Consider the following 13,450-nt stretch of genomic DNA (forward strand, 5'->3'; position numbering starts at 1 on the left):
CTGCCAACCTAACATCTCCATCTGGCTGTCTCATGGAGCTTTTTATTCACTCTTTCCAACTATGCCTCTCAAAATCTATTCCTTTTGGAGACATGACCGTCCCAGGAAATTGTACCACCTGGTTACCAGCCAGAATTTAAGAGTCATCCTCAGTCCCTTGATCTTCCTCAATTTCAACATCTAAACTCTCAGAAGGTCCTAAACTGTGCATCCAAGATACACACCTTACGTTTCTATTTTTCTCCATCATCATTACTACTGCCATCGTTTCTTTCCTGTTCCACTCTTGAAAATCTCCCTGCTTCCATTCTGTCCCCTTGCAAACCGTTCTGAACCTGACAACCACAATCCATACCTCTCGGTCAGTTCACATCACCTCCCTGCTTTAAGTTTTCCTAAGTCACTGCCCTGCACTGGATCCATGTCTGCCTTTTCTGTTATAAATCATCCTGAATATCAAGATGTCTGTAGATCTTAATCAAAGCTCTAGTTTGGATATGGGGCATTTACAATCTCTCACTCATGTCTTTCCACATGTCATAAGTTGTTATCATGGGAAAGTGGGAGTTATGTTATATAATCATAATTTATGATTATGAAATACTTCCAATGTGGAGTGTAACACATCACCTCATTAACTGGCATCCTGTATTAATCATGTTTAAAAAAAAATTCTGTATTTTATGATGCTTTGACATCTGGGAGGCTTGCTAATTCTGGAGAGACAGCCCCGCCCAGGGTTAGCTAATTCCTGGAGCTAGCAAGCGCCTTCTCTTCAGCGTACCTTTTGCAGGTAATCCAAACAAGCAAGGGCCCACATCCCAACCACCTTCTTTATCCAACTGCCACACAGTTAGCTATTTCCTCTGCCCTAACTCACCCCAGGAACACTAGAGACCAATAGCCCAGGGTCTGCCACAATTACTCAAATAATCTGAGCCTAAACTTGCTCAATCTTACCTACCCAGCTTCACCCATTCCTTCTTGTAGGTGCTGCAACCAAGGTCCTGGGCCTTTGGTTTCTCCTGGCTTCCTCTGCTTCTTGACACTGACCACCCCCTGCCACCGCCACCCCACCTCCACTGGGTGGGTTTTTCCTCACGTGGCTCTGCCTCACATGGCATGCCCTCTTCTCTTGGGAATGATAAGTAATAAACTTTTCTTTCAAGGAAGCTGTCTCTGTGTCTGTAAACACACCAGACCTAAAAACAAAATCTTGGGGACATCTCAAGACACCTCCCCAAACCCCATTAGATAGGTATTGTTAGGTACCACTCATATAGCTGAAGGGTTGAGGAGTCAGTATCCAAAGAGACCATCTAACTTCAGAATCAACACGCCTCGTCAGTATTCTTACTTTGTCCTCAGATATTTGTCTTCATATATGTGGATATACACTCAAGAAGGGTTTAACTGGGAGTCCCCCCATCAAGGTACCAAACATTCCTTAGAAAACCCCCAATATAAACCACTTTTGTCCTTGTTTATTGTGAACTTCACCCCCTGTTCTCTTTCCCATTCTAAATTGGTTTGGCTTTCTATTCTATAAATGGAATATTGGTCCCTAGCAATGAATGAATTACACGTGAATGGAATCTCCCCCATAAAACTATAAACTGGTAAAGATTAGCATAAAGATTAGACCTCTGCAGTTATTTCTCTGATTCACTAACCCTTCAGTTCAGTTATTTATTTACCCTCAAGTATTGAACTAGGTAGCCAGCTTACTGGAAGACCCTTCTCTAGGACTAGGACTAGGACTAGACCCTGTTCTTTAGAACTCCAGATACCTGTAGCTAGGCAGATCCAGCCCAGAAAAAACTTGGATACTTATCCCTTCTACAAAAGAAAGATTTTTATACATACCTCTGCTTCTCTTCTTTTCTCATCCCTTCTGCTCTTTCCCCAGCTGGATTTCCCCAGTAATTTGTCCCATTTCAAGAAATCCTTCACAGACTGAGTTAGCCTTTAGCAAGTGCTCCATTTGCATCTCCTGGGGAGCACTAGGACCAAACCGACAGATATATGAGGAGAGAATGTCACCTGAGCCCACTACAACCAAGTGGCAAGAGCTGTGTCACTCCTATGGCGGACTGACCCAACCCCATGCCACCAACCCCCAATGTTCAAGAAACAAATTCTGTAGCTGAAGAAAATCATAAGCACAGCTTCACATTCTCAGCTTCAGTCAGGCTAAAGCACTAAAAAAAGCATTTCCAGTCTGATGATAATGGATAAGAGCATCTCAGAGTTTAGAGGATTAGGTACATGTGTATACAAAAAACACAGGTACACTCAAACTTAAGGAAAGATGTGTGTCATTAAAACTGGCAGGTGGTTCCAAAAAAAGTGATTTGGCTGCTCTCTGAGGGCTGAATCTCTCTTCCAGGCATCTTTTCTCCTTCTACCCTTGTAGCCCAAGAGCTCAGGATGAATGTTCTGCCCAATGCCTGTCTTTATTAATATCTCTTTTCTGGAAAGGAGCCGATATGTGTTTTTCACTATGTTAAAAGAGATAAAGCATACATAGCATGACTAGTGACCAGTATTCTTTCTTCCTGAGGTGTGATGCTTTCATTAAAAACTTTAGACCTAAAAATGTATGTGGGCTCCCATTTGACAACGGAAGATGGGGCAGTATACATAAGTGCTCAGTCGCCCATAATGGAGAGCAGGTAGGATGCCTTTGTATTCTTAAACAGCTAAAGTAATGAACAAGAATTTCAAGCTTATTTTGAATTAAATTCCATTGTTCAAAGCCCTGCCTAATTTAACAAAAGGATCTGAGGAAGAATACAGAAAAGAAAATGTACATAGCAACCATTAAATTATGATATAGGGGATAAGCTACGTTTCTTAGAAGCTATGAGATGGCTTCTGCTGGAAGGAACAGGAGAAAAACCATAAGACAGGCCCAAGGAAATCCTGAGCTCTCTGGTTAAGAACTGAAAGAAATTAATCTAAGCCCCCAAAGAAACTGATAGGCTGGCTTTTAAGAATACCCTATTCCCCAATGCCCCATCCCCCCAATACCATTGTGGGGCCAATTCCTGTGATCATAAAGCTATAGATGGAGTTTCTGAAAATCAACCTCAACTACTCTTTAGGCTCTCCGTGTGTTTTCCCATCTCTTGCTTTTTAACAGTTAGATACTGGAACATGGAGTAGGTTGGGGACTATTCTGTATGTTGTGCAGTAAGAAGAAATTCAGATTTGCCAGTTTGGGAGAGAGCGAGCGAGCAAGTCTAGAGCCATGAGTAGCTCTGAGGTGGGTCATCTGAGCAGAAAGCATACTTCATCTTTTTACAAAAGCTCCGGGGAACCCTGCCCTAAGACTGTAGCTTGGCCCGGTGGCAAAGGGCGGCAGAGTGGTGACCCTGCACACACCGGTTTAACTACCTCCGGGGAAATGATGTTCAGGGTCTGGCAACTTCTGTTTGGGCAAGGGGAGGAAAGGTGCGAGTGTCACTTTTCCATTTCCTGCTCACCCCCACCCCATCCCTAACTCCCTCTTCCCCCACTCTCCTCCCTCCTCCACCCGCCTCTTGCAGGGGGAGCGACCAGGAGGGGCGCGGCATCCTCTCCGCTGGCTCGGGTGTCTAGGGGAGAGTGGAGCCAGCTGCGGCGCCCGCCTCACCCCCGCGCAGCGGCACAGCCCGTGTGGGTGCGGCGCGGCGAGGCAGGGGTTAAGGTGGGCGCCCGCTCCCTGCGCCCGCCCGCCGGGATGAGCGCGCAGTCCGCCCGCTCTCTCGCAGCCAGCCCCGGAGAAAGTGGCGGTCAGTGATGGAGCTGCTGCCATGACAACCCCGGCGGTCGGGGCCCGCGCGCGTCGGGGCCGCTCCCGGGAGGAAGGCGGCGCAGAGGCCGGGGGCGGCCGCTGAGCGTGGCGTCCGCGCGTCCCCGCGTCCCGTGCCGCGTCCCCGGAGGAGGCGGGGGCGCCTCCGCCAGCTCCCCGTGCGCCCGCAGCCTGCGCCGGGCGGCGTTCCGCGGGCTGGCGACGCGGGCCGGGCTGGCCATCAGTCGCCGCCCGGGCTGCGGTGGAGGACGCCCAGCACCAACGGATCCTCGGGCTGCGACGGCCACGTCCCCGCGCTGGAACTTTTGGCCGCCTTTGGGTTCCAGATTCGAGACTCGGGCTGGTCTATAAATACATCTGTACATGTGTGTGAGCTAATAAAACATTTTCTCCTCTCCTTGAAGCAGCAGCCTTTTAGGACATCTCCTTTATGTCAGAGACACTTGCCTTGCTTCTTTGGGTTATAAACTTTTGATGCCAGACTCTGCAGAACGTGCCCAACTGAATCTTAAAGTAGCATCTTGAAGAGAGAGGCAGAGAAAGAGCAATCTGTGACCTTCATCCCTGCACCTTCCTTCTTCCTCTCCCTTCCCGGCTGCTTCCCCCCTCCCCAGGGGAGCGTCAAGAAAGCTCTTTTTGGATGCAGGAGGGGGCATCTGGTTCTGCTAGGCTGGAAAGCTGAGGCAGGATTTGAGGAAGAATCATTAGGCTCCGGAGAGCCTGGACTCTTTTCTCCTCCTTCCCCCTCTCTGCTTCTGGCTTGCTCCATCCCTTTCCCGTCTCCCCACACCACAACCCGAGACCCGCTGGTGTGCGGGGCGGGGGCCGAGGACCGCGCCGCTGCCGGAGTTCTGGGAAGTTGTGGCTGTCGAGGATGGGGGTCTGTGGGTACCTGTTCCTGCCCTGGAAGTGCCTCGTGGTCGTGTCTCTCAGGCTGCTGTTCCTTGTACCCACAGGAGTGCCCGTGCGCAGCGGAGATGCCACCTTCCCCAAAGCTATGGACAACGTGACGGTCCGGCAGGGGGAGAGCGCCACCCTCAGGTAGGGAGCTGTACTTCAGCGGGGGACTGAGCCCCTCGGATGTGAGGACGTGGGTTAAGGGCCAGCAAGAAAGCAGAAGAGAGAGAGCAGAACGCTTGGGTGGGGGAGTGGGGCATGCGAAGGGCCTTTCTGCAGGCCCGAGAGTTGCCCACTTGCGGACTGTGGCTGCAAACACCCATTTTCCTGGAGAGGTTTGTCATTTGCTCTGGCTTTTCTGGTCCAGGATCTGATGTAGGACCCTGAGGTCCATGCTTGGGACTCCATGCATCCATGAGGCCATGGCATGGCTAGATTCACTTTTGCCCTGGCATCAAGATGAGAACAGAGCGCCCTGTAATTTCAGTACTGGGGTTTAGCCTGAGATCACTGAGCGCTTTGGTGGTTCTCTCACAGGCCAGAAGGTATGTGATTAGGCAAGATGGTCTTCTGGATGGGGTGGCTTCCTCCTTCAGAGACATACTTAAAATGTCAGGCTCTGGTATTGCCAGTGCTGGGCCATGGCCGTTTATGAGTCTGCTCAAGACTCAGTCATCCATGTCAACCGTGTGTGGTGCTCCTGGGACCCATATTATAAATTATGAGGGCAGTTTTATCTTGGCAGGCTCAGGCCAAAGAGAGGAAACATGTAGCTTTTATGCAACGATATCACTCCTGTGCGAAAAGCACAATAGAAAGCTTTTTGTTTTACCTTAATGAGTTACGGAGAATCACTTACATGCTCCAGGCAGAGGGGTGGAGATTCTTGGAATATGAACCTTTGGGGACTGGGCCTGCTGCAGCAGAGACTTTAATAAAAATGCAGCCACCACTTTCCACCAGCTCAGCAGATATCATCTTTTATCCCTTTAATGAGGCAGTTCTGGTCCTAGGAGACAGATTCAGGGACGTCCCAGCTTAACTCTGGCTCACAGTGTACACAGGCTGAATGCGTTTGCCCTGTCTATGACTTTGATGGTTATGTTGAAAATAAAACATGCTGTCCCGGATTCTGCAGCCAAAAGGCTTGACTTCTCCAAGGAACAGTTGAGAATGGAGCTTCCTTCCTGTTCCTCTGGCTGCTCTGGTAGAGTTCTCTCTGTATCTGGACTAGCTGTGCCCCCAGGAAGGAAAGAAAGGCCTCTTGGGACACTGGTTATACTTTCCTAAGCTCCAGGCTAAGGTTGAATTCTTGCCACTTTGGGAGATTCTTAGCTGCATCTTCTTTTGAGGAAGAGAACAGGTTTCACAGGTCTGTCTGCTGGTGATTGGGGGGGGGGGCCCAGATGAAGAGAGATAAAGGGGTCCTGGGGACAGACTCCCTTCCCTGACTGCAGGAGGGAAAACCCTTGTAGCCCTGTGGGCCCTCCTCAGCCTGTCCCAGACTAGAGTGCATTATGGCTATTTCCTTGCCTCGAGAAGTTTCTGGAGCCTACTCCCTGAGAACTGACTTGTGGGGTGCTCACTGGCAGCAGAGCTGTGAGCTCAAAGATAGGAGTGGTACCCAGGCTGCGACACAGGTTCACCGAAGAAATGTTGGTAAATGTTAGCAGGCGTGAGGGGCTGTTGATGCTGCCACGCAGCTGTCTTTAATTTTCGAATCTATTACTGGGGGCAAAGAGGCCCAGCACCGAATAAGGCCTCCTTGCTAAACCTTCCAAATCTTTTGTCCCATTCCTGACCCTGAAAGTTAAAGCAGAAACTTAGGAAAACTCCAGCTTTCTGCTTTCCGGGATGCCGTAAGATGATTCCACCAGCAGAGGGCCAACTTGGCTCTGCCTTTTTTTTTTATTAGCTGCTGGCCTGGTTTCATGATCTTCAATTCAAATGTTCAGCAGCTGGGCTTGGTAATGGGAATGGGAATAAAAACGGGAAAAGCTGAATAGTTGCTTTTTGTGCTTTGTGAGGAAAAAAAAACAAAACCTTACACGTGCGAGTATAACTGTTATCTTTTACCTGATTGCATGCTTTTATTTTTTAAAAGTAAACATGGCTTGTGTTGATTTTGTCTCTCCTCCTCCATATAATTTACTCTGAAATAGAGAGATTCAGCACATTGTCCACATTTTAATCTCTTTATATTCTCTTCCTTTTTTCCTCTTGTGTTCTTCTCTCATTACTTTGGTCTTCATTCTTATCAGGTGATTCCATTTTACATGCTTTTGCCTATAATTCATTCCCCCCCCCCTTTTTTTGGCTTTGTCATTTAATTCTTATTAATTTCTGATTTTTTTAAGGTTTCGATTTCACTCCTCTCACAATGTTTCTTAAAACAACATCACAATCTCCTGCAGCTTTCTGAGGGTCCCAACCTCTCTCTAGTTTTGTATGTACCTTTGTTTTATTGGCTAACAGCTGTGTGCCTATGTCAATGAAAAACTTATTTGTCATTGCTCTGAGGGAGAGTCCTGGCTTCCAGTCTCAGGAAATCCTTAGCATCAACCCCAGATAAATGTATCATGTTTTATGCTGTGTTGTATTTTGTTTTTGAAAGACTGTGATTCTAAGTATGGTCACACTTCCGTCTCCTTAAAGATGTTCCCTTGGGAATACAGTGTTTGGAAATTCAGTGTTCTGAATGCAACAAATGTGCAGGATGTCTTGAAAACAATGAATGCTTCTCAGGCCCGTGAGCCACAGAGTCTTTCCGAATGTGGTTACCTTGGATCAAAATCTCTCACATCTGTTTCTAAATCTTACCTGAAGTCACAAAATAGGTCAGAGACCTAGTAGGAAAGCAGAGGAACACAGGAAACGGGTCCCTCATTTGAATTTTCCAAGGAGAAATGGCACGGCTTAGAGAAGGATGATGTCTTTCCTGGGAGATATCAGTTTTGTTTTGATAGGTCTTTGATTGCATTGAGGGACGTTAGGAAGTGATGTGCCGAAGATGACACTGAAGTTTCAAACGTAGATAAAACTCATTTTATATAAGTGAGGCAATATTATCTTCCTCATAACTACTTCACAGGGCTACTTGAAAAGTAAAAATAATTATTTGAATATTGAGTAATTTTGCCTTCTTGGAAGAGAGATGATATGGGAAATGAAGGTGGTGTTCACTGTGGCTGAATTATAGCTTCTATGAATCTGATTTGAATTCATTATTACAAATGGGCCCTCTTGGCCAGAATCATTTCATTACAATTATCTGCTGTTGGGTTAAAAATGTTCTGTGCCTTTCCATTAGATTAGATATGACAAGTATCTAGAAGTTCTATGTCTGAATCAGGAAAGGAGCCCAGGATGCTCACTGTAGTCAGTTGGGTCCTATTAAGCCATTTCTGTTGCACGAATGGTAGCCAGGTATGCTTTCTTCCTGGGCCTCAGTCTCCTCTAAATTTGCTTTAGGTACTCAGTGGAACCACGTCCTCTGTATACATGAATGTTGTGAAGAGCTGCTATAAGATGGAGGTAGGGCTTGTTACTGTAAGGGAATGGTCCACTAAATGGGAAAAGTTCCCACTGGCATACTGTTTCTATGTATTTATTTATATATAATACATGGCAGGATAATCAGTTTTACTCATCCAGGCTTGCTGATCTGGGATTATGCTTAATAACTCTTTTTTTCTGCAATGTCCCTGCATTTTCATTTGGAGTTCTGCGCTAATCCAGTTGGAACCAAGTATTTGAGGGTTAACTACTGCCAAGGAATAATCTGAGTCGCGGGATTTTCCCCAGCAACTGGGTCAGTCAAGCTCCCAAGGACAACGTTTTTCTCTATTTTGCACTCACCCTCAGAAGCTTTTCTGTTTGTGAAAATTTGAAAATTCAGAACAGGCACTAGGTTATTAGAAACACTTTTGCCCATTGCCGTATCTAAGCTGCCTATGCTGAATAAGGTCACAGGGAAGGGCAGAGTCTTCACTCTTGGTCTGGGGAGAGGAAGACATAAAAGGACATGGAAGCAAGTATGTGCCTGTAAGAGACCCCTCGCACCATGATGCTGACCCAGGCTGCACACTGGAGTTGCCAGGATGCTTTTTAAAAACTTGTACTGTCAGCCTCCCAGACCAATGAAATCAAATTCTCTGGAGTTAGGCATCGGGGTGGGCTTGTAAGACAAAAAGAAAATTTCTTCCAGTATTTCTATTGTGGAACTGGAGCCAAGAACCACTTCTCTAAAGCCCTGTCCGGCCCCCAGAGCATCCAAGTTAGCGGGTTGCCAATGACCCTAACTTCCCTTAAGGGCCTCCTGCATGTGTGCATGTACCTGACCACACACAGGCTGCCTTGTGCTCTAGAAAGGGCATGGGTTCAGGGGCCTGGATTTGATTCTTATTCTACCACTCAGTAACTACATGAGTGGTGCTTTGTGCACTTTGGTCCAACTGTGTACACCTAGAACCAATATCTGCTCTGTCTAGGATATCAGCTGATGTATCAGCCATATGATGAATATGAAGTAAACTGATAAAGTATATGGCCTTATTCTAACTACTAAGCAACGTGTACATGCAAGTTGTCACTGGTACTGGGAGGGATTCCTTAATAACAGCCCATAATACTCTCAGTCTTTTCCAGGTTTATGCCCTCCGCTTTTCCTCCCTTCCCCCCTCACCCCATACACACCTTCAAAATGTGCTAATTTCTTCCCACGTCCCCCAGTATCCTGCTTTCTCCTTGAGGCCCAGAATGACCCTCATTGAGTTCCAGTAACACTTGCTAAGTATCTCTGTCCCAGCAGATGCACACCACAGACCTAGCATTTAGGTGTGGGTCTGGTTAGATGGGGAGCTCCTGGAGGTTAGGAGCCCTGTCTTAGGTATCGAGTACAGACATTGTGATGGACACAAAGGATTAAAAAATAAGTATCGGTTGAATGTTTTAATCCTTTTTAACAGGACTCATTCTCTTATCATGTATTATTACCTCTATAGCAACAAAGTGCTGATACTAAAAAGTTCCATTCTCTTCCGAACCGCGACGCCGGGACACTCAGACACAGCAGTTGGTTAGAGATCTTGGAGGCCTGAGGGACTTTTGGATTCTACCTAAATCCCTTGCCAGAAGGGACAGTTGAATCCCCCAGTGGGTCACAGTCTGATCTGAAACTCTGCAAAAAGCGCGACTATCCCTGAGGGCAAGATACTGAGCACGGGAGGAGGATTGAGAGGAACGTTCTTCACAGCCAACAGAGTAGTATATTTAGACATGAAGCTGTCTCTGTGGAGATCTGCCCTGTGTAGACATGGAGATACAGGGAGCAAGGAGGCAAGAGGGGGAGATGGTGGGGGTGGGGTGGGGTGGGGTGAGGGAGTTGGTTTGTGAGCACTAGGACGAGGCTGCAGGATCCAGCAGGCTGACAGAGCAGGACTGCCTGGACGCTAGCTCTCTCTGACATCACTGATTAGTTGGAATACATCTGCCTCCCCCAACACATACGCCAGGTACCACACGCCAAGGAAGGGGAAGGAAATTTTAAAGCATTCATGACATATGCCCTGTGGGTTTCTGAATTGCTTTGGAAAATTCAGCCCCTCTTGTCATAAGCATCTTTTTCCTTCCGTCCTTCCTTCCTTTTTCTTTCTTTCTTTCTTTCTTTCTTTCTTTCTTTCTTTCTTTTTGTTTTTTTTGGCCTTTAAGTAGGGTTTAAGTTGGATTCATTGTAGCCCTGTTGTTCTTTCTTTCCAGCTTCTGAAAAGCGACTGTCCCTGGGCCTGCTTCTCATGCTTACTATGTGGCTGGTTCTGAGGGGACCAGGGAGGACAGCAGCGCTGGTTCGTGTGTGTTACAGATCTGATGGGGTCCAGCAGTGGGATGCAGAAAGAGGAGGAGCCAAATAGGTCTTATTTGATCTTCCCAAGGGAGGACTTTGAAAATTACTTATTAGCAGGCAGCAGTCTTCACAGTCATAGGATAAGAGGGAATTATGGACCAAGACATCTTCAGGGCTGGTAGAAATTTGCATTGTCTATTAACTTAGGAACCAAATGTTAACCTTTCTTGATTTTTTTTTTTTTAATCCAGGCAAGACAGCAGCAGATCATTTCAGATTCCTTTGTTTGTTTATTATTTTCCCTGCAGGAAGATGCTATTCTCTGCAGCCGATGCTGGGTCTAGCTGAGCTGGAGAGAAAGCTGGCATGGGCTGGGCGTTGGGGGAGAGCCTGCATTATCAGTCCTTTCCCACCTCCCGGTAAATGACACCTTCCTGCAGCTCCTTGTACCCTGGTGTATCTTTTTTAAGATGTGAAAATTGAAGTTGTAATGTCTCTGCAGCTCAGCAGTTACCCTGCCTCTATCTGTGTGTCATTTCCTTGGTAGAGAAGGTTTTAGAGATGGGACATGTTTGAGCCTTATGTCACTCTCCCTGCAGGATCACACCCCAGACCCTTTCATAAAATTGGTAAGGCGGGGGAGACTTTAAAACAAACACACTCAATTATCCATGATTACGTGTGTGTCAGAGGCCAAGCCAATTATTGTTTCTTGTGATTTACAGAATATTATTATCCCTAAATAACAGCCTCGGAGATAGAGTATTAGAACAGTTAAGTCACTTACCTTTGGTTATGTGGTTATGATGTCTGGATTTGCTCCAGGAAGACCGTTTTCTTCTTCTCAGTTTTATAGGACCCTCTCCTCCCAACCCCTGCCACCGCCTGGGCACAGAGAACATAGAGAGCTTCCAAAGCCAGCAGAAAAAGCAAAAGCCCCCTTTCTGTGCCCCAGACCTACACCTGATGAAAGGTCAGGAAATCTCCACTGCAGTTGAGGGCTGTAACTGAGCTGATCTCCATTAGTGGTCCTCTTTGCTTTCTGCTGCTTACCTGCCCCCACCTGCATGTGAGTAAAGGTGGCTCTGTCGTCTGCGGCTGATCGTGATGCATGCTGCCAACAGTGCCCAGGGTGACAGACGCCGGCAGGGTCCAGGGTCCTGTTCAGCCCATCACAAGTGCTCTTCACTTTGAATCTGTCCTACGCTTTGTACCTTCCCACCAGCCCCCATACTACATGACCTCCCAGAGTAAGCCAGGATCTCCTTGAACCCAGCAAACTAAGACCAGGTAGGCAGTGGATTCTTGACAAGAGCCCACTGATGCCAGAGTGCTTCCTTGAGAACTGTAAGGAAATGAGAGATCTGAATGGAAGTATAGAATAAAGGGAAGTTATTTTTTTAAACCCTAAAATATATATCATTGCACAATCTCCTGACGTCCTTATATTTGTATTTTAGTTTAAACCATTCGGCTGTGAAAACAGAACCACAAGCTTTGTAACTCACCTTGCCTCTGATTCATACCCTGGAGGAAATCATGTGACCCCTTTTGGCCTCCTCTTCCCTGGAGACCGCACATTTTGCTTAAATCAAAGAGACGCTGAAGGATTTGACCTGGCTTCCCATAAAAGTGCTGATCAATAAAATGCTTAAAAATTAGTTTTGAATATTAAACATTTTCAGTGGGTCTGAAAATGTATGGCATTTCGATTAACCAAGTTTCCACTGCATAATAGGAACAAAGAATGTTCTAAGTGGTTGTTAAGTTTTCTGGCTAGCCTACAGAAGATAATTTAACTCATAATTATCCAAAATGCGACACGCTAGCAATGAAGAATAATAGGGAGCCCCGTTGTTGTAGAAGAAGTGATTACACAAAAGCAAGAGAAAAATGAATATGATAATTTTCTATTTATCATGAATGCCAATGCTGAAGAAAAGTAGGCATAGCAAGAGGAAAATAATATGGAAACATTCTCTCAAAGATATTTCTGAATACTTTCAAAAGTTTTGGAGTTTGTCTTGTTTCTGTTGTGCCAAATTCAATTTTAAGACATATAGCTTTCATTTTATTGGATTCAAGTACATGTATACATTGGCTACTTCTCTGATGATTGGATTTTTTTTTTATAAATATAGATGAAGAAGGGAAGATAGATAAAGGAAATGAAAGACAAAAATGGAGAGAAGAGAACAGAGATTTTCCCAAGGTGTCAGCTAAGAGTTGAAGGAAGACACAGAGCTAAGAGGAGGGAAAAGTGTGGGATTACCTGGTAGTCAAAGTTCGAGAAAAAAAGGAAGAAAGCGTTCAACAAGAATTACCGTGTCCCACAATTTCCAGTGTGTGAATGTCTCCTTCCCCTGTGTCCAGGTCATAGGACCAGACACACAGGGGTCCAGCGCCCATGCTAAATCAAGACAAAGAGTCGTGTCATGCTCAGATTCTCACTTGCTGCTAAGACTCAGTTCTTTCTGAACCTTGCTTCCCACCTGTCACCCAGTGGTCAATCCCATTCTTGTCACTGACTTATTTTAGTCCATGTCTCATTACTCTGTGTGGGACCCACCCTAGGCTCTGGGTGATTGAGTCCCAAGAATCCCACCTTGCCTTCCCAGGACCTCTTCTCTAAAAGACCAGGTCCACCCTTGACTCCTAGGGTTTCCTACAAAACCTAGGGAAACCTAGGGAAGCCTAGGGTTTCATGAACTTTCCAATGCTGACTGTTTGCCTGCCACCAAATGTCCGTTTTGGAGATTCCGTCAGTGCAGGTAGTATGTGAGGTCTAGGCCAAGCTACACACTTGCTCCTGTGCACTTAAACCATTTATCCTCAGATATATAGATTGCTGTGTCAGATTTTTGTCTACTTTGACTGGAATGGGTTGTGATTGATGCCATCCCAACACAGGGTCT

General features: G+C 46.3%; 1 protein-coding gene across 6 annotated transcripts in view; it reads left to right on the forward strand.

Moving 5' to 3' along the window:
- OPCML (opioid binding protein/cell adhesion molecule like) overlaps positions 1-13,450 on the forward strand; it is a 1,096,764-nt gene that overhangs the window by 570,534 nt on the left and 512,780 nt on the right. For 4 of the 6 annotated variants that reach the window (XM_004763938.2, XM_004763941.2, XM_004763939.2 and 1 more), the window contains exon 1: positions 4,169-4,837. In XM_004763938.2, the coding sequence (XP_004763995.1) occupies positions 4,671-4,837 (167 nt within the window). In that variant the 5' untranslated portion in view covers positions 4,169-4,670. The other 2 variants (XM_004763944.3, XM_004763940.3) reach the window with 2 other exon arrangements.

The sequence above is a fragment of the Mustela putorius genome, unplaced genomic scaffold (genome assembly GCF_011764305.1).
Source record: "Mustela putorius furo isolate JIRA1106 unplaced genomic scaffold, ASM1176430v1.1 tig00000460_pilon_pilon_pilon, whole genome shotgun sequence".
Taxonomy (NCBI): Eukaryota; Metazoa; Chordata; class Mammalia; order Carnivora; family Mustelidae; genus Mustela; species Mustela putorius.